Source organism: Ahaetulla prasina, chromosome 1, assembly GCF_028640845.1.
Source record: "Ahaetulla prasina isolate Xishuangbanna chromosome 1, ASM2864084v1, whole genome shotgun sequence".
In the NCBI taxonomy this organism is placed as follows: Eukaryota; Metazoa; Chordata; class Lepidosauria; order Squamata; family Colubridae; genus Ahaetulla; species Ahaetulla prasina.
The window spans coordinates 24,297,001-24,324,168 of NC_080539.1; the positions used below are offsets into that span (position 1 = coordinate 24,297,001).

General features: G+C 45.8%; 1 protein-coding gene across 1 annotated transcript in view; it reads left to right on the forward strand.

Annotated features, from left to right (window-relative positions):
- Positions 1 to 2,188: 2,188 nt before the first annotated feature.
- The window catches only part of MMP28 (matrix metallopeptidase 28), a 45,877-nt gene continuing 20,897 nt past the window's right edge, over positions 2,189 to 27,168 (forward strand). The window contains exons 1-3 of the mRNA XM_058164448.1: positions 2,189 to 2,759; positions 15,598 to 15,674; positions 17,037 to 17,224. Coding sequence (XP_058020431.1) covers positions 2,655 to 2,759; positions 15,598 to 15,674; positions 17,037 to 17,224 — 370 coding nt within the window. The 5' untranslated portion in view covers positions 2,189 to 2,654. The remainder of the gene's footprint in view (positions 2,760 to 15,597; positions 15,675 to 17,036; positions 17,225 to 27,168) is intronic.

Sequence of the window (27,168 nt, forward strand, 5' to 3'; positions counted from 1 at the left end):
CTGGAAGCCGTCCCAGGAGTTGAAGTCCACATATCTTAAAGTTGTCATGGTTGACAAACTATATGTCTATCTGAACTTCTTTATGGAGTGCAATTCCTGCCTGGGTGAGTCTATCCAATCCAGGTTTTTAAGGAAAACCAAGTGGCATGTTGTACTTAATACAGCATTCTCTCCAAGTCTGTTACCAGTCTGAGTGACAATATGTAATGTCTGGCTAAATAGAATTTCCTCCCACGAGACCTGGCCCCACTGATATTGGTGAACTCCTTCCATGCAGTCTGGAAAGATAAGGTAGGGCAGAAGATAATGTGCAATGGGACTTTCCCCCCAGGATTTGGGGAACAGGGTAGGGCCATGCCAAATACATCCTGGAATGGAGACTAAGAAATGGGTAGGTAGAGAGATTAAGCAGCATTAAGTGTGTAATTAGTCACTTTGTATATATTTCATATGCAACATAATGTCTTAACTCAGTTTTCCAAAATATTGGAGAGTTTTCAACTTCCCTTGCTTTGATATTCTTCCATCAGCAAATCTTGAAGGGAGAAACAAGATCTCATGTGAAGTTTTTCAGAATGTTGAATGTATTTTAAGGTATTTTAAAGATTGGTAATTATTCCCTTAAAATTAAGAGGGTTTTTTTTTTGATAATGTTATTATCTCTGTAGTAAAAAAAAAGTTGGAGGTCATTTTTGTTATAAATTTGTTTGATATATTTTTGTCATTTTTAAAATCTGTCCTGTGCCTTTTATTTTAATTTGTACTTTAATGTTTGATTTTGAAATTGAATAAAGATATTTTGAAAAGAAAAAAAAAGATTTCACAAAAGGAAAGAGCTGATGCCTCTTCCATCCTTGCATTTGCGCCTTTATCTTAAAACAGTGCAATAAATGACAAATCTGAAATATCTGCCTCCAACATACCGTACTAATTTAGACTGCAGTCTCTGAATTAGAGGTCTTAGTTTGCCTAGCTAGCACATTGTCAGCAAGCTCATGGTAAGATGCGGCTTTGGTGGCCTTTATAGCAAACTGCCCAAAATGTGCCAAAGCTGACTTTGCTGAGACTTTCTTTATCTTGCTAAAACCACTGTTGAGAAAGTCTCAACTAACCAAAACCATGAGAAGTAGCAGACGTGCATTTTCATGGGCTGATCAGTGTCATTAAAGATTGGACAAATGCCAGTTCTATTTCCTTTGGCTTAGCACGTGTCTATGTGTCTGCGCCAACTCAGAAAGCTCAAACTGCCCAGGGAGCTGCCGATTCAGTTCTACAGAGGAATTATTGAGTCTGTCATTTGCACCTCTATAACTGTCTGGTTCGGTTCTGCAACCCAACAAGAAAGACACAGACTTCAGAGGATAATTAGAACTGCAGAAAAAATAATTGCTACCAACCTGCCTTCCTTTGAGGACCTGTATACTTCACGAATCAGGAAGAGGGCTGTGAAAATATTTACGGATCCCTCACATCCAGGACATACTGTTTCAACTCCTACCCTCAAAACGACGCTATAGAGCACTGCACAACAGAACAACTAGACACAAGAACAGTTTTTCCCACCCGAAGGCCATCACTCTGCTAAACAAATAATTCCCTCAACACTGTCAAACTATTTACTAAATCTGCACTACTATTAATCTTCTCATCGTTCCCATCACCAATCTCTTTCCACTTATGACTGTATGACTGTAACTTTGTTGCTGGCAATCCTTATGATTTATATTGATATATTGACCATCAATTGTGTTGTAAATGTTGTGCCTTGATGAACGTATCTTTTCTTTTATGTACACTGAGAGCATATGCACCAAGACAAATTCCTTGTGTGTCCAATCACTCTTGGCCAATAAAAAATTCTATTCTATTCTATTCTATTCTATTGTGTTTGACAAAATAAATAAATAATAAATAAAATCTCCCTGGGATTTTGTTGGGAAAAAAGAGCGGCGAATGACGTCATCGCCCAGCTTGATCGGGGAATCAATGGATCGGGGTTTCTTTTTCCCCTCTGGCACGTGAAACGGGGCAACCGAGCTTTACTTTTCTGACTGCTGTTTACAACCCATTAGTTAACTTTGCCGGATGCAACCAGTCGACCTGCTCTAGTTACTAATCCCCCAGGCGCGTCTTTCTTTCCTTCCTCGCAATTTCCATTTCCATGTAGCATTTCTACTTGTCTGTTGGAGAACACCGACTCCCATAGGAAGTATTAGGCAGGGGGATCCTTCTGTTCAGAAGCAGCGGGGACCACCGCAAGTGCTGGCGTGCAAGTTTCCCCCCAAGAAAAGCAGGGATCGGGACCTTCGGGAAACGGATCCACCGATTCCCATGTTCAGAGGAGCTCAGGAGGTTCCGGGCGAGAAAATTCTCCCCCCCACCCCGCTCCCCCAGGCTGTACTTTAGTTCTTTGCCTTCCCCGGTTGGGCTTCTGCCCACCCCGAAGCCCCAGGAGGCGCGGCCGAGTTACGCGGCGGGGCGAGGCGAAGCTACCTTCTCGATTGAGCCCGGGAGGGCTTTTCAACCGGCGCCCTGCCCGGCGACCGGGGCGTGCTCAGTCAGCCCTGCCGGATGGGAGGAGAGACCGAAGGGGACTGAGCGTGGCTAAGCTGCCCGGCTCCATCGATCGTTCTCCTTCGGCGGGACGGGAGGCGATGGCCGCCGCGGCTGTTGCTGCCCTGATCGCGGCGCTGCTCTGGCTCCTGCCCGCCCAGACGAGCAGCAGCGCCGGAGAGAGAAGCCAACCCGGAGCGGCCCAGGTGAGGCAGGCGGCAGGGATGCCGGAGTTCGGCACCGAGCAGGGCTTATAGTCAGCCGGGAAGGGAGGGAGAGAGAGAGAGAGAGAGAGAGCTCTGTACATGCCCAGAGACACGATTCGCAGTAGATCTCGGCCAACCGTCCCTTAAGAAGGGGACTAGATTAAGAGGTAACTTTCATCATAAAAAGTGAAAGAGGCTTAGAAACGACTTGAACGAGGCTGTGGTTCTAAACCAGGGGTCTCCAACCTTAAGCCTGGTGGACTTCAACTCCCAGAAGCTGGCTGGGGAATTCTGGGAGTTGAAGTCTGCCAGGCTTAAAGTTGCCAAGGTTGGAAACCCCTGTTCTAAAGACAATGCCATTCGTATTATGCTGAAGTTTTCCTGATGTGTGGGTCTAAAATTTCTTCCTAGAGAATATGGAAATTAAGCTAGTTGGAGAGCCCCAGACTGACTCCTGTGTTCCTGATCTCTGACAAGGCTTCCTTTGTGTAGAGAGGCTCTGTTAACGGTCTACCTTAATAACTGGGTTGTGGGTTTTTTTGGGTTTTTTTTATTGTGTTGTGTCCGACCCATCGTGACCCCATGGACAAAGTTCCTCCGGGCCTTCCTGTCCTCTACCATCCTCTGGAGTCCATTTAAGCTCATGCCTACTGCTTCAGTGACTCCATCCAGCCACCTCGTTCTCTGTCGTCCCCTTCTTCTTTTGCCCTCAATCTTTCCCAGCATTAGGCTCTTCTCCAGTGAGTCCTTCCTTCTCATTAGGTGGCCAAAGTATTTCAGTTTCATCTTCAGGACCTGGCCTTCTAAAGAGCAGTCAGGGTTGATCTCCTCTAGGACTGACCGATTTGATCACCTTGCAGTCCAAGGGACTTGCAGGAGTCTTCTCCAGCACCGTAGTAACTGTTAGTAGAATTGAATGTCCATAGAGATTCTCAGTCATCCAGGTCATGGTTATCCCAAAGGTGCCTTTTTTCAAGAGGCAACTGGACTTTCTGTTTTTTCTTTGAAGACATTTCGCTTCACATCCAAGAAGCTTCTTCAGCTCTGACTGTTAGTAGGACTGTCCTTTGTCACTCCTTCCTTTTAAAGCCATTTAAACCGATACCCATGCTGCAAGCCAGTTTGATTAACCAGGCTCCAGGCAAGAAAGTGGGAGACTGCGAGTTCTCGTCCCATCTTAGACACAACGAGGTGATCTTGAACCAATCACTCTCAGCCCTGGAAGAAGAAAATGGCAAACCATTTCCCAAAAACCTTGCAGAGAAAACTGCTGGGACTTGTCCGGCCAATTGCCAGGAGTCAATGCTGAGTCAAAGGCGCCCCCTTCTACTGTGGTCAAAGCCAGAACTGCAAAGAGGCATCCCTGGAAAGGGGGGTGTCAAAAAAATGAAGAAGGCAGCCACAACCATGTAACTTAAGCCCCGTTCCGTTTTTTATGGGCCACACGTGCGTTGTAATCTCAGCACTCTTCCAGGGGAGAAGTTGCAGTTGGCTGTTCAACCCTCGCCATTTACACCTCAGCTATTTATAAACGTGGTGGCTCAGGGGCTAGGACATTGAGCTTGTCGATCAAAAGGTCAGCAGCTCAGCGGTTCAAATCCCTAGTGCTGCCGTGTAACAGGGTGAGCTCCTGTTACTTGTCCCAGCTTCTACCAACCTAGCAGTTTCGAAAGCACGTAAAAATGCAAGTAGAAAAAATAGGGGCCACCTTTGGTGGGAAGGTAACAGCGTTCGTGCGCCTTTGGTGTTGAGTCATGCCGGCCACATGACCACAGAGACGTCTTCGGACAGCGCTGGCTCTTCGGCTTTGAAACGGAGATGAGCACCGCCCCCTAGAGTCGGCAATGACTAGCATGTATGTGCGAGGGGAACCTTTACCTTTACCTATTTGTAAAAATAATAAAGGTGGGATACAAATAAAAAACAAAAGAAAGAAAGAAAGAAAGCATTGCTGGCTGAGAATGATGGGCATTGTAATAGAACACATTTGGAGAGCGCCAATTTAGAGAAAGCTGACTTAATATTGGCTTCCACTGACGCGGATTCTATTTGTTTCATGTTGTTGCTGTATCATTCCAAGTATTTCCCCCCATGTCTATGTTCTATCATGGAACTTCAATAAAAGTATACCCTTTTAAGATGTCTCAGGACACCTACAATAGTGGCCAAAATTGTGGAAACCTTTTGGGAAAAGTGTATTTTCCAAAACTAGCTAATAACACCATTTTTTTTGAGTAGTACCACAAAATTATATAACAATGGAAAGATTATTTAATCAGGAATGTAATGCAGTAACTTTTATGAAGGATTTGCTATTAGAATAGCAGTTACAGCAGTGGTTCCCAACCTTTTCTTGTTTGAGGCACAACCTTTTCTTGTTTGAGGCACCCTTGGAAAGCCTTTCAAAAGTTCCCGGCACCCTTATAAGGAAATAGATATTTAAAATCTCCGTAGCTCAAAAGTTCCCGGCACCCTCAAAAGATCTCACGGCACCCCTTAGTGCCGCGGCACACTGGTTGGGAACCACTGAGTTACAGTATAAAAAAGAAAAGTGAAACACGTGGGAAAAATGAGAGATACAAAAATTATCACGTCAGTTAATAATATGGCCTTACAATGTCTTCCCATGGAGTGAACCAAGTCTTTTAGTTAAGCAGCTGTTATAATGTGAAACCAAGATTGAATGATTGCTTCTATTAACTGGGTATTTGCACTTATGGCCATCACAGTATCCCCATGGTGACGTGATAAAAATTGGGGCACTTGGCAACTAGCATACATGTTTCCAATGGTTACAGTGTCCTGGGGTCCCTGATCATCATTTGTGACCTTCCCAGTTGATCCCCAACAAGCAAAGCCAATGGAGGAATCTGGGTTTGCTTAATGACTGTGAGATTTGCTTAATGACTGCAGCAAAAAAAGGTCATAAAAATGGAAGTGACTCCACATAACAATTGCTTTACTTAGCAATAAATTTCCAATCCCAATTGTGGTTGTAGGTTGAGAACAGTGGTGGGATTCAGCCAGTTAGCACCTATTTGGGAGAACTGGTTGTTAACTTTCTAAACAGTTCAGAGAACTGGTTGTTGGAAGAAATCTCCCCCCTCCCACTTTACAGGGCTAATCCTGTAAGGAAGGCAGAAAGGAAACATTCTGATGTTATTTCTAGCCTAATCTTTATCACCCTGCTTACAGAAACTTCCTCTCTGGTTAACCCTTATTACATTGTAACAGCTAAGGTGCAGCGCCCATTGACATGAGTGATGTTGAGTTGGCCACACCCACACAGTCACATGACCACCGAGCCATGCCTACCCAGCTGGTCATTAGGGCAGAGAACCGGTTGTTAAATTATTTGAATCTCACCACTGGTTGAGAACTACCTGTACTGGGAGGTCCACAACCCCCGGCTGCAGCCCACTATCAGACTGCAGCCCCGGTCAAAACTGGGCTGTGCAAGTGGCAGGTGAGTGAAAATTTAGCAGGTCCATTTGCATGAATGGCATGCAAGTGTGTGCAAAGCTCCATGTGGGCAAGCAGTGGTACTCGTACGCCCGAAGCTCCATTTGTACAATGGAGCTTGTGCAAATGGAGCTGTGCACACTTGTGCACGTGCTTGCCACTCACACAGAACCATCCCCCCACTCCCGTCCGCCAATCCAGAAAGGTTGGGGACAGCTGTGACATACTTTATACAATTTTGTAAACAGGAACTGGTTCCTGAGATATTCTCCCAAGATACGCTGTTGAAAGATTCATTCAGTTGGAACATGTACTCAAAAGAAGTCTGGTTCTTCATAAATAAAGATATGTGTCAGCTGCAGTAGATAGCCCAGACCATAAAATCAGTTCCACAGGAAGGCTAAAACTTTCTTTATTGAGTTCGGCTCTAATATCAAAATCTTGCAACTCTTAATTGTGCTATATTTCCTCCCCACACCACATAGTTCAATAAATTAGGTGGCATCCAGCTGAGCTGATTCTGAATGTTATTTGGCTGCCCTGAATTTTTTTTAAAAATCAGCCCTTTTGCCTCCTATGAGGTAATCTTCCTTACTCTCTACACCAGGGGTCTCCAACCTTGGTCCCTTTAAGACTTGTGGACTTCAACTCCCAGAGTCCCTCAGCCAGCAAAGCTGGCTGAGGAACTCTGGGAGTTGAAGTCCACAAGTCTTAAAGGGACCAAGGTTGGAGACCCCTGCTCTACACTACCTGTACGTGAATTCTGAACCCGAGAAAGGGCTTTGTGGCTAAATCCTGATTGAAATGAAGGCATTCATTGGGCAGAAAGTATAAGCATCTGGATTATGAGGTTAAGCCTCAGTGCTGAAATCACTTGCCATATTTGTCTGGCTAGACCAGTCAGTAGCTATGAAAGTCATTGCATGGACTAGCAAATAGGATTCAGCTAGAAAAGAAGCTGGACAACCAGTGAAAATAGGACCGTTTAGGCAGTGGTGAAATTCAGCCGGATCTATCCAAATCACTTGATCCGGTAGCTCTGGTGGCGGGAGGCTCCACCCATCCACCCAGATGTCATCATGTCCTGTTTTTGACCCTCTGCACATGCGCAGAAGGCTCTGTGCATGCATGGAGGAGGTGTGCATGCTCACATTTGTGAGCCGGTAGAGAAAGGTAAGTGAATTTCACCCCTGCATTTAGGGCAGTGGTTCTCAACCTTTATAGTGCTGCGACCCCTTTAATACAATTCCCCACAATGTGGCGACCCCAACCGTAAAATTATTTTCGTTTTGAATTTATCGCGCCTGAAGCCGTATTGGCTAGCGATCTGAATTGCTTGCGACTGCCTTGAGGACGGAGGCGGAGACTCCTCCCCTATTAAGTTTATCGCGCCTGAAGCCAGATTAGGCTAGCGATTGGGAGTGATTGCAGCTGGCTTGAGAGGGAGACATCAGAGCAAAGATTTCTCTCTTTTTTAATTCATCATGCCTGAAGCCAAATTCGGCTAGCGATTTGAAGAGCCTGCAGTTGGCTTGTGGAGTCAACCATTCGAGCGCAATTCTTCAACTCGCAAGTATACTTCCCATATTTCCGATGGTCTTAGGCAACCCCTGGCAAATCGTCATTCGACCCCCAACGGGGTCGCGACCCACAGGTTGAGAACCGCTGATTTAGGGGATGCAAGAGAGGTTCTGTTACACAAACTGCTCCATGTTCCCACTCGTTGCCAGTCTTCTCCTCTGTTCAGCATCAGTGTCACACTGTAGTTCAGGGGTGTCAAACTCATTTTGTCACGGCGCCGTCACATGATGTATCGAGACTTTCCCCCTCTCCTTTGCTAAACCGGGCATGGGTGTGGCCATCACGTAATTCATCCGGCCCGTGGGCTGGGAGTTTGACAGCACTGCTGTAGTTGGTTCCCAGACTGATAAGGGTTTAGGAGACCATTATATAAACAACCAGCTGCCAGATTTCCTGTTACCAGCGAAGACACCTGCTGTAGAAAAGCTGTTTGCAAGAAAAACACATGGGGATGTACTGGCTGTAAAGTCAGTTGCTGTCATTCTTGCCGCTCCATCCAAAAGAAACTCTGAGGAACTTGTGCTCGAAAAAAATGTGGCCCTCGGCTTTGAGACAGTTGCCAAAGAACTTGACAATCTGCCACCTGCAGCAGCTCATCTACCAGTGGGATAGATCCTGTCCAAGTATCTGCAGGCTTTTTAAAGGCTTTTGTTGAAATGACAAAACTAGCAACCTGCCAATGCACTGCAGACTTCCTTTCTTCTCTGTATGCTTGCAACGTTACTTATGCTTGCAAAGAGCTGTGGTGGCGCAGTGGTTAGAATGCAGTACTGCAGGCTACTTCTGTCGGCTGGCTGCAGTTTGGCAGTTTGAATCCCACCAGGCTCAACGTTGACACAGCCTTCCATCCTTCCAAGGGGGGAAAATGAGGACCCAGATTGTTGGGGGCAATAGGCTGATTCTGTAAAACTGCTTAGAGAGGGCTGTAAAAACACTATGAAGCGGTATATAAGTCTAAGGGCTATTGCTATTATGACACAGGTGAAAAAGGAGTGGACCTTATATCCTAACGGTGCAATGTCAGTTTTGTCATTTGTCAACCCCTTGATCCCCCCTTTCCCACTTCTTAAATCCCTGGAGCAACCCTCCTTAATTTGCAGAAAGCATCTACTTAGAAATGCATTTCCCAGCCTGTTTCTTTGGCATGACTACTTCATGTCCTAACAAGAACATGCAATTTAATTTGTGCTTCTCGGCTGCCTTGTAGGAACAAAGAGCTTCTCTCCCGCCCTCTCTAAAATTCTGGTTCCTTGTGGGGCTACTTGTCATCCAAGCAGCAGTCAGTCTTGACAGGCCTTGATTTGTGGTTTCTGGGGGCAGCCTCTGGTCTTAAGCCGGGAGAGAAAATAATGAGGCGAGTGGGTTGTATGCATCTGTGTGTCTTTTTTTTTTGCCTCCCCAGTTGCACAGAACAAACGGGAGAGAGATCTCTTCCGTTTAGGGCACGTTTTTGCAGCGTGTTTTCCCATGATGCTCACTCCTTTATTTCCTGCTGCTTCAGAATATCCTATAGAAAATGGTATTTCCTCCTTGTGGAAATTAAGGTGGGGGAAAGAGACCCAGATTTACTTATGGCTCTGGGCAGTGGTGGGATTCAAATAATTTAACAACCGGTTCTCTGCCCTAATGACCAGCTGGGTAAGCGTGGCTCGGTGGTCACGTGACCGTATGGGCGTGGCCAACTCAACATTACGTCGATGGGCGCTTCGCCTTAGCTGTTACAGTGTAATAATGGTTAACCAGAGAGGCAGTTTCTGTAAGCAGGGCAATAAAGATTAGGCTAGAAACAACACCAGAATGTTTCCTTCCTGCCTTCCTTACAGGATTAGCCCTGTAAAGTGAAAAAAAAAAACAAAATAAAATTTCTTCCAACAACCAGTTCTCTGAACTGCTTGACAACTGGTTTTCCCAAATCGGTGCGAACTGGCTGAATCCCACCACTGGCTCCGGGAGTCAAGAATAGAGCTGTTAAGAAGGAGAGTTGAGAGCCCTGATTTGAGTTGACTCATGAAGCAGCTTTTAATCCTGATGTTATCTGGCCAGTTTATAGCATTATGTTTTCTCTGCCAAGTGTCATGGATGTTCCAATTTGGAACCGATGTGCAGAGAAGGGAGCTCAATATTTATTTTTTATAAACACATTTTATCTCTTTCTTAGCCTTACAAAACTTAACCAAATTAGACATTCTCCCCAATTCAAATTGGATCAGTTTCACTCCTTGTACGGGCTAACTATCACACATTTAAATTCCTTTCATGATTGCTTTGAAATCTTCTGCCGACTTCTGTTAAATGTGATTCCTTATAGGTTGTCTGAAGAGGAACAACGGCACATTCTTTCTACTGTGACTTCGACGCTTTCTGTTGCTCAATCTGGGTCTAAACAGCTGAATTTCCTCCTGCCCCCAATTAAACTCACTACTGCGGCACATAATGCAGTTATTTGTATTTCTGTCAAGATGCACATATAGCCTTTCACCTCTGCTTCCAAGGCACTTTACAAAATCTTACAATAACAGAAATTTTGTACTATGGGAAAGTGAGGGAAGCGATAAAAATAAGAGAGTAATATATAATACCATAGGTCTATATAATTACATATTATCAGGGGTGGGCTTCAAAAATTTTACCAAGGGGTTCTCTGCCTGGTTGCTGAGTGGATGTGGCCATGGTAGGCGTGGCCCAGTGGTGGGTTTCAATTTTTTTTACTACCGGTTCTGTGGGCGTGGCTTGGTGGGCGTGGCAGGGGAAGGATACTGTAAAATCTCCATTCCCACCCCAATCCAGGGGAAGGTTACTGCAAAATCGCCTTTTCCTCCCAATCAGCTGGGACTTGGGAGGCAGAGAATGGATGGGGGCGGGCCAGTCAGCATTTTTACTACTGGTTCTCTGAACTACTCAAAATTTCCGCTACTGGTTTATTTATTTTTTATTTATTTTATTCAATTTCTATACCGCCCTTCTCCCGAAGGACTCAGGGCGGTGTACAGCCAAGTAAAAAATCACAATATCAATATTAAAAGAAATTAAAACAAGCATATTATAAAATGGCCAAATTTAAAACAAATTAAAATATTAAAATATAAATAACCCAATAAAATTTTAACCCAATAAAATTTTAAGCCAGTCCCGCTTGAATAAATAAGTGCCAGCTCACGGCGAAAGGTCCAAGATCAGGTACTTGACGAAACCAGGGGAAGCTCATTCCAGGCGTGGGAGCTCCCACAGAGAAGGCCCTACTCCTGGGGCCGCCAGCCGACATTGTTTGGCGGCCGGCACCTGAGAAGGCCCTCTCTGTGAGAGCGTACGGGTCGGTGGGAGGCAAACGGTAACAGCAGGCGGTCCCGTAAGTACCCGGGTCCTAAGCCATGGAGCGCTTTAAAGGTGGTGACCAAAATCTTAAAGCGCACCCGGAAGACCACAGGAAGCCAGTGCAGACTGCGCAGGAGTGGTGTTACATGGGAGCAACGAGTTGCTCCCACTATTACCCGCGCAGCTGCATTCTGGACTAACTGCAGCCTCCGGGTGCACTTCAAGGGCAGCCCCATGTAGAGAGCATTGCAATAATCCAGGCGGGAAGTTACGAGGGCATGAGTGACCGTGCATAAGGCATCCCGGTCAAGGAAGGCGCAACTGGCGCACTAACTTGGTGGAAGCCCCTCTTGGAGACGGCCGCCAAATGATCGCCAAACGACAGCCGCCCATCCAAGAGGACTCCCAAGTTGCGCACCCTCTCCGTTGGGGCCAATAACTCGCCCCCCACAGCCAGCTGCAGTTGCAGCTGACTGAACCGGGGTGCCGGCATCCACAGCCACTCCGTCTTGGAGGGATTGAGCTTGAGTCTGTTTCTCCCCATCCAGACCCGTACGGCTTCCAAACACCGGGACAGCACTCGACAGCTTCGCTGGGGTGGTCCGGGTGGAAAAGTACAGCCGCGATCGTCAGCGACAGATGATAACTCACCCCAAAACCACTGATGACCTCGCCCAGCGGCTTCATATAGATGTTGAACAGGAGGCGATAGAATCGACCCTGAGGCACCCCACAAGTGAGGCGCCTCGCGGTCGACCTCTGCCCCTGTCAACACCGTCTGCATCGTCGGAGAGATAGGAGGAGAACCACCGATAAACGGTGCCTCCCACTCCCAATCCCTCCAACCGCGCAGCAGGATACCATGATCGATGGTATCGAAAGCCGCTGAGAGATCTAATAGGACCAAGGCAGAGGAACACCCCCTGTCCCTGGCCCTCCAGAGGTCATCCACCAACGCGACCAAAGCTGTCTCCGTGCTGTGGCCGGACCGGAAGCCGGACTGAACGGGTCTAGATAGACAGCTTCATCCAGGTACTGGGAAGCTGCCACGCAACCACATTTTCTACAACCTTCGCCACAAAGCGAAGGTTGGAGACTGGACGATAGTTACCCAAAATAGCTGGGTCCAGGAAGGCTTCTTGAGGAGGGTCTCACCACCGCCTCTTTCAAGGCGGCAGGAAAACCCTTCCATCAACGAAGCATTTATAATTCCCTGAGCCAGCCTCGTGTCACTTCCTGAGTAGCCAGCACCAGCCAGGAAGGACACGGGTCCAGTAAACATGTGGTCGCATGTAACCTTCCCAGCAACCTGTCCACGCCCTCGAGAGCCACAGACTCAAACTCATCCCAAACTACCTCAACAAGACGTGCCTCCTCCATCCCATCTGGACCATTGCAATTTTGGTCTAAACTATCCCGGTTGAACGATTTTATCGTATAGATAACCGTTAAACTCCTCAGCCCGTCCCTGCAGGGGTCATCCCGCCTCCTGGCGAAGGAGGAACGGGTCACCGAACAGGGCGGCTGGGCGGTTATCTGCCGATGCAATGAGGGAGAAGCGTGGGCAACCGTCTCCCTCATTGCCACTAGATAGGTCTTAGTAAAAGACCTCACTAGTGTCCGATCAGCCTCGGAACGGCTAGACCTCCAGGTGCTCTCTAGGCGTCTTCTCCGGCGTTTCATCTCCCTCAGCTCCTCAGAGAACCATGGAGCCAAGTGAGATCTACGCCGGGTCAGAGGCCGCAAAGGCACGACACGGTCCAAAGCCCCAGCCGCGGCCCGTTCCCAGGCCGCAACTAGTTCTTCAGTCGTGCCGTGGGCAAGATCCTCAGGAAACGGCCCAAGCTCCGTCTGGAACCTCTCCGGGTCCATCAGGCGCCTGGGACGGAACCAACGCAGAACCTGCTGAAACCCACCTCTGGCATGGCCTAATCAGCCTCCTGGACCACAGTGGGAGGGGCGTTTTTGCCCTCCCCAGGCTCCAGAGGCTTTTCTCGAGCCTCCGGGAGGGTGAAATCAGCCTTCCTAGGCTCTAGAGGCCCTCTGGAGGCTAGAAACTTGCCAAACTTCTGGTAGGCCTGTTTTTCACCCTCCCTAAGCCTCCGCGCGTGCCCTGCACTTACCTGCATCCAAAACAGGCCACATGGGGGATTCCTGGGAGGGTGGGGTGGGTGGGGCTAGCCAGGAGTGGGATTTGGGGGGGTCTCTGAACTGCACAGAATCTTACCTAGAGGTCTTCTGAACCCTTGCAAACCCCCAGCAGCCCACCCCTGCACATTATCCACACACATGCACAAATATATAAAAAAATAATCGTCAGCCAAATCCATTGCAGGGCGAGGACCTTCTTTATGGAAAGATCTTACTAAACTAGTAGTAAGCATTCATGCATTTGGCATAATAGGTCTTTTTTGACTATTCAATCCAAGGCCCGAAGTCACCCAGTCAACTTCTGTGTCTAAGGGAGGATTGGAATCGGAGTCTCTCTGTCAGCAATACTTTAACTATTACCTTACATTGTCTCTTGTGTATGTATGCATGATTCCAAAAAAACAATACTTTGATTTTCTACAACTGAAGCTATGGAAGCCTGCTAATTACCGGTCAGGAAAATGGCTTCCTTGCACTGTTTATAGTTTCCCATAATGATGCAAATCTGCTAGTGGTCACCCATTGTTATGAGGGCATTTCTCAACATCATTACAATTGTATCCATGGCGATCTTGTCACAGCAATTTCCTGAAATGCTGATAAATATCTATAACCAGTTTTCCTGGCAGAAGGTATTGTTTTCACATGGTAAAGGTTACAGAACGCCTCTGGTTTATACATTTGTTGTTGCACAACAATATGGGTGATCCCCAGGGTCAGCATTAACTCAAAAGCACACATACCCATCCACCCACAACTCCATACACAAACACAACCTTTGACATACTGTACAAGCCTATCAGTTGTCTGACCTTGTATGATCCAACTGTCCCATCCATCCATCCATCCATCCATCCATCCATCCGCCAGTAAACCACCCACTTTGTCTCTTGTAACATGCCAGAAAAGAAAACAAAAAGTGGAAATGAAACATAATTGTGTGTAGGTTATTTGCCTCTGATCTCCTCCCATTGTCCAGGGATATAGACAAAGTGGTAAAAAGCCTTGTCAATTTCACTTTAAAACTGATAGGAATAAAGTGTCAGTAACACTAATTTGTCTTCCCATTTCAGGATTGATGAAAATAGCATCCCTCCACACATACCTTATTGTTTTCAGATCTTTAAGAAGTATTTGATGGTGGTTTTTATCGTTTTCCTTTTGTTTCTAAAAAAAACCAACACCACCCTCTGAAAAAATACGGAACAAATGTCTCTTCCTTCCCAAACTTTCCATTTCTGCAACAGTAAAAATTCACCTTCATTCCACCCAAGAGAATTAAAGGAAAGTCTATATGGGGAGAATTAGCTGTAATTTGACACTTTCTGCTGCGCTAAAGCATAAACATAAACAATTAGGGTTTTTTTCCCCTCCTTATTAATCTCTTTCAGATTTCCTCTTTTTTTCAGGCTTATCCTTTATTTTTTCCAAGAAAAATGTAGTCACGGTTCATGTCCCAGCTATTGCATTATCAAGTCTTCTGTTGTGTGGGTATCTCTGTTGATTATCTGGTCTTTAGAGAAATAACAGGGCTGGAAAAGAAAGTTGTCTCCCTTTTGCTCTGCTCAGTCTGGAATGGATTTGTTTTAGAAATTAAAAACTGATAAGGAAAGGGAATGGTGGGAAAAACAGAGCTGATAGAGACAAAGACTTTAGAATGAAGAAGTTTCTCTGGCAGATGCAATAACTGCAAGACAAATCTTGCAACTCAGAATTGAAACTGGCTTCTTGGCAGGCACAAACAGTGTTTGAAGTGGGAGGCATGCAGCTACAAATGGATATTCTTTGAGTTGGGCCCAGTATTTAAAAGAGGCAGCTAACTATAATTTCTAAAATGGACCAAGAATATACAGAATCTGAAGTATGTAAAGCAGTGGTGAAATCCAAATTTTTTTACTACCGGTTCTGTGGGCATGGCTTGGTGGACGTGGCGTGGCTTGGTGGGCGTGGCTTAGTGGACGTGGCAGGGGGAGAATACTGCAAAATCCCCATTCCCTCCCCACTCCTGGGGGAAGGATATTGCAAAATCTCCATTCCCACCCCACTCTGGGGCCAGCCAGAGGTGGTATTTGCCGGTTCTCCGAAGTACACAAAATTTCCGCTACTGGTTCTCTGACCTGCTCAAAATTTCCGCTACTGGTTCTCCAGAACCTGTCAAAACCTGCTCGATTTCTTCCCTGATGTAAAGACTTTGCATACATTTTACAACTTTTGCATAGAAAGGTTGTGGGTTTTGTTACAAGGAAATAATAAAAGAATGCTAGGGGTTTGTTTGTTTTCCATATAAAGCCTAGTGTCTTATCTATTATTATTTATTTTGATTTGATTTTAGAGGTTTCTGGAAAAATATGGCTATTTTGAGTCTGTGCACCAAATACCGGACTTAGCGGGATTCCCAGATGCCATAAAGTAAGCCTGTAATTCTTATTCTTCTCTTCCTGGTTTTAGTTGTTGACTTCCATCTCCATTTAATATCTAGCTAATCCCTAAATCCCATCCCTTCCTATGCAGTCTGTTGCTGGCTTAGACCATGCAGCTGGCCAGCTTTCATTGACGATGGATTCTGCTCAGTGGTTTCCCTTGTATGGGCTTAGTTTCTTTTGTAGTATGACCAATGCAGCAGTTTTGACCCAGCTGGTAGATTCCTCAAATGCCAATGCTGCCTTCTGGACTCAAGCCATCTTCCACTACTCCCTCTGGGTTGCTTTCTTTCTTAAATCTTTTATTTCCTTTCCCTGCTACCAGCTTCAAGTTTTATAGAGTTATAGTAGCAAATGCTTAAAAATGGTGTGGTGGCCTAGTGGTAAAGACACTTGCCTCACATTTGGATGGTTGAGGGTTCAATTCTAGGCAGCGGCAAATGTTTCCCTCCTAGGATGCAAAGAAAAAATATCTGTTATAAACTCTGCCTAGGTGTCAGGAAGGGTATCCAACCAGTAAACGCTCAGCTCTATCCAGTTGTGACTCTATGCAAATAGGGACTACAGCAGGGGTAGTCAACCTTTTTATACCTACCGCCCACTTTTATATCTCTGTTAGTAGTAAAATTTTCTAACCGCCCACTGGTTCCACAGTAATGGTGATTTATAAAGTATATCATCTGCGCATGCCTCTCGCGCATCGTGGATTGGGTTGGGGGGGCACCGGCTACAAGCTCCGTTTGTTTGTTACAGCTGGGTAGTTTGCGCAAGCTATTCTGGAATGAGGCTCTTTTGTTTGCGGTCGCACTATAGCGCCATTTAGTTTTACTTATGTAACGTGAACTAAACTTGTGCGCGGGCGATACAAATAGTATATTTTCAGGAATTTAAATTGTCATGGGGAATTTTATAAAAACCTAATGAAAATGTTTTTAAATAATGCTATGAAATTTTTTTAAAAAGTCAATTAAATTAAAAAAAAAGGAAAGTGCCTCAGTATCAGACAAAACCCCTACCGCCCACCATGAAAGCTGGAACGCCCACTAGTGGGTGGCAGGGACCAGGTTGACTACCACTGGAATACAGGGTCATAAAAAGGGGAATTTGTGTGTTTAAAAACCAAGGGCTAAATCACTATTTCTCAATCTATTCAGTTAAAACATTTATATAGCCACCCATCCTTCAACTCTGGATGTCTCCAAATCAATGCTGTCAACTTTAAGATGTGTGGACGTCAGTTCCCAGAATTCCTCAGCCAGCCATGAAGTCCACACATCTTCAAGTGGCTGAGGTTGAGAAATACTGGCTTAAACGTCATGCAACTTCCATCCCACTTCATGTACACTTACAGGGAATTTCAATGGATTTCTCACCTGCCCCTCAGTGGCACCCTGGATGCCATCACTCTCCATCACATGAGCCGCCCTCGCTGTGGTGTCAATGATGCAGAGAGCCACATGGCATGGAAGAAGCGCATGGATGCCCTGTTCTCAGCAGGGAAAGCCAGGAAGAGTCGCAGGAAACGATACTTACATCAGAGTAAGTCTGCTTCAGTTTGGAAATATGTATCCTTCTTCTGGGCCAGGTTGTAATTTCCAACCATTGTTTTAAAGTGGGAACTCAAAGGCTCCAAGGAGATGGAGTCCCAGCAGCCCCATGGAGTTTCTGAGCATCTACTCTATGGCTAGTACAGATCCGGGCACAAGAGACCTTTGGAAACTCTCCACTCAATTTCTGGGAAGAATAATTGGATGGGTAATTTCTCCAAGGGAAGGTGACTTTCTCTGATGATCTTCCAAGGAGAGAGCTCCTCCTTAGCAGCATTATTCCTGAAGAGTTCCCTCCTGAGGTCTTCTCTTGGTGTTGAGTGGGATGCCTGGGAGAGTTGCAGACCAAAGAAGAGTTGAGTGCAGCAATAGCAATAACAATAGCATTTAGACTTAGATATTGCCCCAAAGTGCTTTACAGCACTCTGTGGGAAGTTTACAATGTAGAAACATTATTTGCTTATTGACCCCAACAATCTGGATCCTCATTTTACCAACCTTGGAAGGATGGGAGGCTGAGTTCACCTTGAACCCCATCAGGATCGAACTCCAGGCTGTAGGCAGAATTTGCCTGCAATACTGCACTTAAGCACTGCGCCACATAAGTGTACAATGAGAGACAGTCATATGTGCTTGCATACATTCATAAACAATAGAGTTCTTGGCTGCATTCTAATTAAGTGTGCTACGCACTAGAAATTCTTTTCTTTATGAGGAAAAGTTCTTTCATCAGTCTGTACAAGAATGAATAGAGGAAAATACAATAGATGTTCTCTATCTGTACTTAGAAAAATATGAAGTCCTGTTTCCCAGACACCACCATAATTCAGGAAGAACATTGGCAAAAAACCCAGTTACCTAGCCTTCCAAAGCACAGTCACTTGGAGAAAAGACTATTAGGAGGGATAGTTAGGATAATTTTCAGTTTCTTTTTCCTTTTCATTTATTCATTTACTAGCTGGATACCCATGCTCCACTACAATACTGTGTGATCGGACTTGATAAATCGACATTTACAACTTGAAAATTAATGAGTAGTTATAGATTGGCCTCTTCTCTCCCTCAGCCTTGCCCCACAGAAGCCTCTCCTCTCCTATCTCCCTTCTCTCCCTCAGGCTTGACCCTCGTGGAGGAGATCCAACACCCTTTTCCTCAATTTCTGGGATCACCACTCGATCCCCCATAGCAGGCACCCCCTTGAGCCGACAGTTCCCCACGTTTTTACAAACTCTTAAAACGCTGCGAGCGGGCCACCCTCTTTGTACCCAACCAAGTACAGTTCTCAAAGTAATGTCCCGGTATGATGCCCGAGCCACCTCCTTAGACATGACTGGGCCAGAGTCCAGAGAGTCAATTAACAGTATGGGCGTCCCCGGAGTGGGGTCCTCGATCGCCCCTGGTAGTGGGCATCTGCTTAATGCGTCCGCATGCCCCAACTCTTTTCCTGGCCGATGCTGCAGTTTGTAGGAATAGGCGGCTAAAAAGATAGTCCATCGGGTCAATTGGGGCGAAAGTGCCACAGGTGTTGGGCGGTCGCCAGCCAGTAACCCTAACAGTGGTCTATGGTCTGTAACAATTTCAAAGTCTCTACCAAAAACGTATTCGTGAAACTTTTTCACTCCTGACACTATAGCTAGAGCTTCCTTATCCAACTGGCTATAGTTCCTCTCTGTCGAGGACATCGTTCTGGAGTAGAAGGCTATTGGGGCTTCTGTGCCATTTGGAAGCCTGTGGCTGAGCACAGCCCCCACCCCGTAAGGGGAAGCATCGCAAACTAATACTAATGGCATTGTGCTATGATACTGGATCAGTAAACTATCGCTCGAGAGTAGATTTTTTACTGCTTTGAAAGCCCTAGCTTCCGACTTTCCCCAAGACCAAGCAGTATTCTTTCCCAGTAACTTATGTAGCGGCTCGGCAACGGTTGCCTTATTTTTCAAAAAGACCGCGTAAAGAGAGAGAGAGAGAGAGAGAGAGAGAGAGAGAGAGAGAGAGAGAGAGAGAGAGAGAGAGAGAGAGAATGAGAGAGAGAGAGAGAGAGAGAGAGAGAGAGAGAGAGAGAGAGAGAGAGAGAGAGAGAGAGAGAGAGAGAGAGAGAGAGAGAGAGAAAGAGAGAGAGAGAGAGAGAGAGAGAGAGAGAGAGAGAGAGAGAGAGAGAGAGAGAGAGAGAGAGAGAGAGAGAGAGAGAGAGAGAGAGAGAGAGAGAGAGAGAGAGAGAGAGAGAGAGAGAGAGAGAGAGAGAGAGAGAGAGAGAGAGAGAGAGAGAGAGAGAGAGAGAGAGAGAGAGAGAGAGAGAGAGAGAGAGAGAGAGAGAGAGAGAGAGAGAGAGAGAGAGAGAGAGAGAGAGAGAGAGAGAGAGAGAGAGAGAGAGAGAGAGAGAGAGAGAGAGAGAGAGAGAGAGAGAGAGAGAGAGAGAGAGAGAGAGAGAGAGAGAGAGAGAGAGAGAGAGAGAGAGAGAGAGAGAGAGAGAGAGAGAGAGAGAGAGAGAGAGAGAGAGAGAGAGAGAGAGAGAGAGAGAGAGAGAGAGAGAGAGAGAGAGAGAGAGAGAGAGAGAGAGAGAGAGAGAGAGAGAGAGAGAGAGAGAGAGAGAGAGAGAGAGAGAGAGAGAGAGAGAGAGAGAGAGAGAGAGAGAGAGAGAGAGAGAGAGAGAGAGAGAGAGAGAGAGAGAGAGAGAGAGAGAGAGAGAGAGAGAGAGAGAGAGAGAGAGAGAGAGAGAGAGAGAGAGAGAGAGAGAGAGAGAGAGAGAGAGAGAGAGAGAGAGAGAGAGAGAGAGAGAGAGAGAGAGAGAGAGAGAGAGAGAGAGAGAGAGAGAGAGAGAGAGAGAATGAGAGACAGTCATATGTGCTTGCATACATTCATAAACAATAGAGTTCTTGGCTGCATTCTAATTAAGTGTGCTACGCACTAGAAATTCTTTTCTTTATGAGGAAAAGTTCTTTCATCAGTCTGTACAAGAATGAATAGAGGAAAATACAATAGATGTTCTCTATCTGTACTTAGAAAAATATGAAGTCCTGTTTCCCAGACACCACCATAATTCAGGAAGAACATTGGCAAAAAACCCAGTTACCTAGCCTTCCAAAGCACAGTCACTTGGAGAAAAGACTATTAGGAGGGATAGTTAGGATAATTTTCAGTTTCTTTTTCCTTTTCATTTATTCATTTACTAGCTGGATACCCATGCTCCACTACAATACTGTGTGATCGGACTTGATAAATCGACATTTACAACTTGAAAATTAATGAGTAGTTATAGATTGGCCTCTTCTCTCCCTCAGCCTTGCCCCACAGAAGCCTCTCCTCTCCTATCTCCCTTCTCTCCCTCAGGCTTGCCCCACAGAGGCCTGTCCTATCTTATCCCCTTCTCTCCCTCAGCCTTGCCCCAGCGAGTGCAGCAAGTGTTGCACCACGGGGACCGGGTAAGCGCTTTTTTGCAAGGCTTTGTTTAACGTCGCCTTGTAGTCAGCGCAGATTCTAACTGACCCATCTGGTTTCACTGGGGTGACGATTGGCGTCTCCCACTTTGCGTGATCGACTGGCACCAGAATCCCCTGACTGATGAGCTTGTCTATCTCCTTGTCAATCTTGGGTTTAAGGGCAAAAGGGACTCTCCTTGCCTTTAACCGAATGGGGGCTACCTGGGGGTCTAAATTGAAGGAAATAGGGGTCCCCTTGTACTTGCCCAGGCAGTCCTTGAAGACATCTTCGAACTCGTTCATGAGTGTGTCTTTTAGGTTAAAGTCACTTCTGTAGATGCCAGTCACTCCCATGCCCAATGCGGAACCAGTCTAGTCCCAACAAACTTGGCAGGGTCCCTTCGACTATCGTGATGGGCAGGGTCTTCTTGTGTGGTCCGTACTCGGCGGACGGAGGTGGTCCCTCGAACAGGGATGCGATTCCCTTGGTAGTCGTGAACTCGTAGCCGCTGTGTTTGCAGTTTGCGTTTGGCGATTCTCGGCAAAGCTTTCGCAAAAGTGTCCCAGGACATGATTGTGATCGCTGACCCGGTGTCCACTTCTAGTCGGCACGGCACTCCTTCGATTTTCGGTTTAGTGAAGATTTTCTTCTCGGCGGGTTGCTGCACGGCCTATGATCACGGTCGTTCGATTTGGTCGCGCCTTTTGTTTTGACCAATCGCGGGTCGCCTTGCCGATCCCGCTCTGATTGGTTGGTTTGAATTTTCGGCGGAAGGTTGGGGTGCTCGACAGACTTGAGCCAGGTGCCCTTCTTCTCGCACCGCCGACATGTAGCGTCCTTGAACTTGCATCGTTGGCGCTGGTGTTGCCCTCCGCAACTTCCGCATTCATCGGTCTTCTTTGCCCCTTCTCTCGGTGAGGCAAACTCCTTCCTCATCCTCGCCGTCTGATTCGGTCTGGATTTCTTCGTTGTGGACGGGGTTGATTTTGTGCTCGCCGTTGGCGTGAGTGGCTTTGTAGGGTTTCCGCGCTTGGGTCGACATCTCATGTGCTCTGGCTTCGTCCAGAGCGTTTGCCAGCGTTAGATTGCTTTTTGATAGCAGCCGCCTCCGCAAACGAATGTCTCTGACCCCACGGATGAGTTGCTCTAACAGCTCCTCATCCAAGTCTCGGTACCCACAATCCTTGGAGGCTTTTCTCAGGGCGGCCATGTAATCGCTGATGGATTCGCCCTCTTGCTGCCTGCGCTCTCCAAATTCAAAACGCCGTACGTATTTAGATGGTGTTGGCGCGAAATGGTTCTTCAATAGATTTTGCAGAGTTTGCCATGATACCGATTGTACCGGCGTTGGCTCTGCCAGGGCTTCCGCGATGTCGATGACCTCGGGACCGCAGTGGCTCAGGAAATATGCCCTTTTGCGGTTGTCTGGAACTCCTTGCAGTTCGTTAGCCTCGAGGAAACTCTCGAAACGGGTCATGTACGTTCCCCATTTCTCCCTGGATGGGTCAAACGGCGCGGGCGGAGTGTAGCTGGCCATCTCCGCGTTTCTGCCCTGAGTTTGCTGGGTTCGGTTCTTCCGTGCGTTCAGCTCTTGCCTGGTGCTCTTTAGCCTCGAGATCCCATCCTCGTCGCCAGTGTTATGTTCGGGAAGTAACGAGGCTGGAGACCAGGGTAGTGACAACAGCTCTTTAATATATGGTGAACCCAGCAACCAGGCTGGGGAAAAACCTCTCCTTATATACAGTTCAACCGGCGGCTTTAACCAATCAGCAACGTGCTTGTTTCCCGCCAAAACCATTTAAAGATACATTACAGTTTCCCCTTCGCAAATGATTTTTGCCTTCCTTCAAGGAACACACCTACAGTATACTTTAAGTCTGAGATCCCTGCGGCTCATTTTACAAGGTTTAAGTCATTGTTTCTCCCCCCCCCCTTAAAAATCTTAATTGCAGCTGTCATTTGTAGCTATCACTTTGTGAAGAAATAAACAGTTTGCGCCCATCCCAAATGCAGGTGTGCTTCTTAGGGCCTGTTGAAACTGGGCTTTGTGTTTCACTTTTAGAAGATGAGCATCAGCAGTTAGGCTCTTATAAAATAGTTGATCCTGTTATCAGTTGATGCCCATTAGGACAGACTTTTGTTATGGTTTTTTAAAACTTTTGTATTTGAGCCTCTGGAAATAGAAAGAGTAGCTCTATTCACAAATCATAAACTTGCCAGTCCCATTTTAGCCTAGCATTTTGTCTAGAAACAGTCAGTGAGATTCGTTTGTGCTTCAGTGAATTCTGTAGATCTAGAAAACTGGAATAAATTAACCAGGTTTAAATTAACCAAGCCTGAATTTCCACTCAACCTGATGACCAGCATAATCCATTTCTTGCATTTGCACAATTCAAGCTTGATATCACAAATAAGATATCATGCTTAGCCTTAATCACACTTAGCCTGCTCTTGAATACACATTTTCTTCCAAATCAGATTCAGAAGGTTTTATGTGAACGCAGCCTGAAAGTGCCAATGAAAACACAATTGGTGGGTGCCTGAGAGCAAATCTGGCTGTTGGATTTTGGGAAGTGCCCAGCTTTGGCAAGTCTAGGTCCAGAATTAAACAACAATGGCTGCGGGGCAGCTGTGTATCCCTATTTACAGAGGGTGATCCTCTGATAGAAGAGAGTAATTGTAGGTTGAACTGTGGCATTCTTGGTGCTGTCTGAACTTGGCTTTTCTCTTGCACACATTTCATCACCAAACTAGACAACACCATCAATGCTAGAAGAGAATGGGGTTTGCTCTCTTTTTGTATGCTAGTGGCTTGCCCTATAAGTGTTAGTGGAGTATTGGTGGTGGTTCCTTGTTTAGTCTGTTGTTCATTGTTAGCTTGTATGTCTGACTTGGTAGTTCCTTGATTGAGGTATTGTTTACTTCTTGGTGTAAGTGACACCAAGCATGCGGTGGTTCAGTGGCTAAGATGCTGGGCTTGTCGATCGAAAGGTTGGCAGTTCAGCGGTTCGAATCCCTAGTGCCGCGTAATGGTGTGAACTCCCGTTACTTGTCCCAGCTTCTGCCAACCTAGCAGTTTGAAAGCATGTAAAAAATGCAATTAGAAAAATAGGGACCACCTTTGGTGGGAAGGTAACAGCATTCCATGCGCTTTTGGTGCTTAGTCATGCTGCCACATGACCACGGAGACGTCTTTGGACAGCGCTGGCTCTTCGGCTTTGAAACAGAGATGAGCACCGCCCCCTAGAGTTAGGAACGACTAGCACATATGTGTATGGGGAACCTTTACCTTAACCTTGGTGTTAACCCCTGCTCATCTTGATGTTGATTCCTGGTGAGATGTTTTGGTCTTTTTGTTTCCTTTTTGGCTTTTTGACTGTCTCTTTTGAATAGTATGTAGATGTTGTTTATCTCTATGTGCCTGTTGATGGCTGATTTGTCTGAGGGCCAATCTTCCTCTGTGGTGTCCTCTCTTTGAAGGCTTGTCAGAGTAGTCCTTTGACTGAGGGTATCCTTTAAGGGAAGTCTTACTGGAGCAAATCAAGTTCTTAAAATTAATTATAAGGAAGGAGAATAGGAGCTTTGAAGTTGTCCATCTATGGCAGAAGTGGGGAACTGTGGCCCTTTTATGAATTAATGCTGGCTCAGGAATTCTGGGAGTTGAAGTTCATAAGTCATAAAAGGACCATAGTTCCCTACCCTTGATCTATGGTAAGCATGCGAACATAGGAGGAATCTCTCTCAAATCACCCCCCCCCAAAAGTTGAAATAACCAGGTTTTAATTGCTTTCCTCAACCAGTTGGGTCAAAAGGAATCTCTCGGGGGGGGGGGAATGCCATTCCAGTGTGTGTGTACACAATAGAGAAAGAACCACTTCTGAGAACTCTGTAGATCAGGGAACTCCAGCCTTGGCAACTTTAAAGATTTGTGGATATCAACTTCCAGAATTCTAGAAGTTGAAGTCCACAAGTCTTAAAGTTGCCACGGTTGGAGACCCTGCTGTACATGACATTCATTAGAGGGGGCACCCATAGAAGTCTGCCATTCTCAATTTAATCGAGTGGGAGTATATGATCCCCAAGAGGTATTAGTTGAGCAAGAATGGTTGAAGCTTGGTCTATATATCCCCCTGAATGATGACAAAGGATAATAGGGGTTGTACCAAGCCTCTAAACAGTGTGAAATTTTGGGAGAGTGTTTTAATAGGCAAACAGGCAGACTCTAAAACACAGCATTTATTAATGATTTCTTGCAACCAAGCTGTGCTTTTTTTTTTTTTTTACCCCAATCAAAATTTATGCGCCAAGCCATTTTGCAGTTCATAGAGCTTTAATCTTCTCTCTAGGGCTTGTTATGTTTGGCAGATATAGGGCTGGATGATCTATTAGAGTAATTGGTGGGAGGAAGATTGACATCTTGGCCCCCAAATGATGGTCTGTGAGGCTCCCTTGATCCCTAGGATGAGCTCACTCTTTTTCCTGTGCCCAAAACAGGAAACAGCTCTTTGGAGAATGGAACTGTCTTTTCTCTTAGAAAGGAAATGCTTTCAAGAATCCGATGTCTGAAAGAAGCAGTCCGTGTCCTTTCGTTTACTGTGAGAATCACAGCAGGCTGCCAAATGTGGAGCCCTTTCTGACCAAGACAGAAAGTCTGATGTCAGTTTGATGTCGATTACTCTTTCAGAGATCTGGAATCACACTAGATCCAAATTCCTGGGAACAAGCAAACTACTTCTATATTTTCACTTGCTCTAAACTGAGGAAATGGGTTTTTTTAAGGGCTAGATACACTGGCACTTCAGGATAGGAGGTATGCCCAGGGGTGAAATGTTACCGGTTCGCTCTGGTTCGGCCGAACCGGTAGTGATAAAAACTCCCGGTTCAGGTGAACCGGTAGTAAAAAAATGCTTTAAAAAGTAAAAAAAAAAAAAGAAGCAGTTTCCGACGATCACGTGGCATAGCTGTGAATCTTTTTTTTTTACTTTTTTAAAGCATTTTTTTTTACTATCAGTTCGGGCAATAGGTAGTAAAAAATGCTTTAAAAATAATAAAAAAAGTTAGCCACACCCACCCAGTCACATAACCCACCACCACCAAGCCACACCCCCAGAACCAGTAGCAACAAATTTTACATCTCACTCAGCTGAGGAGCCTTTTAAAATAATTTCTTCTACAACCTCTTCGGCTGAAGAGGTAGAAAAAATCTTTTGGAACAACTCTGAAAATTCTGCCCCACCTTCCTCATGTTAGTCTTTGAAATGTCTGAAGACATTTATCATGTCTCCTGGATGTCTCCTCTTATCAGAGTAAATACATCCAGTGACTCCGGTTGTTCTTCATAATTTTTTTCTTCCCAGTTCCTTATCCTCTTGATTACTCTTCTTTGGACACACTCCAATTCAAAAGAATCCTTTCTAAAATGCGGTGCCTAGACCCACATGCAATATTCTAAATGTAATCTTGATGCTGTATTTCCTTCCAGCTTGATGCAGAATCACTGATATTATATGATGATTGAAATTTTTATTCATTTATCTAATGATAGCATGATCCAAGTCTTATTTTGAACCATAGAATCTGACATTAGATCTCACCTGGTCCAATTTCTAGTAGAATCCATTAGAGCAAGGATGTCAATCTCGTCATCACATCATCGTCACGTGACGTATCGTGACTTTCCCCCCCTTTGCTAAACTGGGGCTGGGCGTGGTCAATGCGTGATGCATCTGGCCCGGGCCATGAGTTTGACACCTCTGTACTAGAGCATCTCCTGCAAATAATCACAGAGTTTCTTCTTCTGAAGACCTCTCAGGAAGGTCACAACTCACAAGTTCATGCAGCAGCCTGTTTTGCTGGTTGGTAGCTCCTATAGTCAGAAAGCTGTTCTGGTTATTTAGCCTGACCCTTCTTCTATGAATATTTTTAACTCATTGATTCTGGTCATAACTTCTAGGACAGGGGTCTGCAACCTTAAACACCCAAAGAGCCATTTGGATCCATTTCCCACAGAAAAGAAAACACTGGGAGCCACAAAACTAGCATATGTAGTTGAATTAAAGTCCTGTTTTCTTCTGAACTGGATTTGGCCTACGGAGGTTGAAAAGCTCAATAAATCGTGTGCCAGTGGATGTCGCACATTAGTGGTTGTGACACAAATTTTGAGTGACAGGGAGCCGCAGCAGTGGGGAGAAAGAACCACATGTGGCTCCAGAGCTGCAGGTTGCTGATCCCTGTCCTAGGACAATAGAAAACAAGTCCCCAACCTTTTCTTTGTGAGAACCTTTCAGATATATGAAGATTGCTATTATACCTTTTGTTAACTGATCTGTCTGCTTGCAAAACATGCCCATACGCTCCTCATGAGGTGTGACCTACAGACTCTTCACTATCATGAAGAGCCTGAGAGCCATTCCACCTTTCTTTGAATTTCCTCCAGCTTGTTACTGTTGATGTGCCTTTAACAAGGATGCTGGAATTAGTCACCTTATGTCTGATTCATTTTTTCTGATCTTCCCTCCA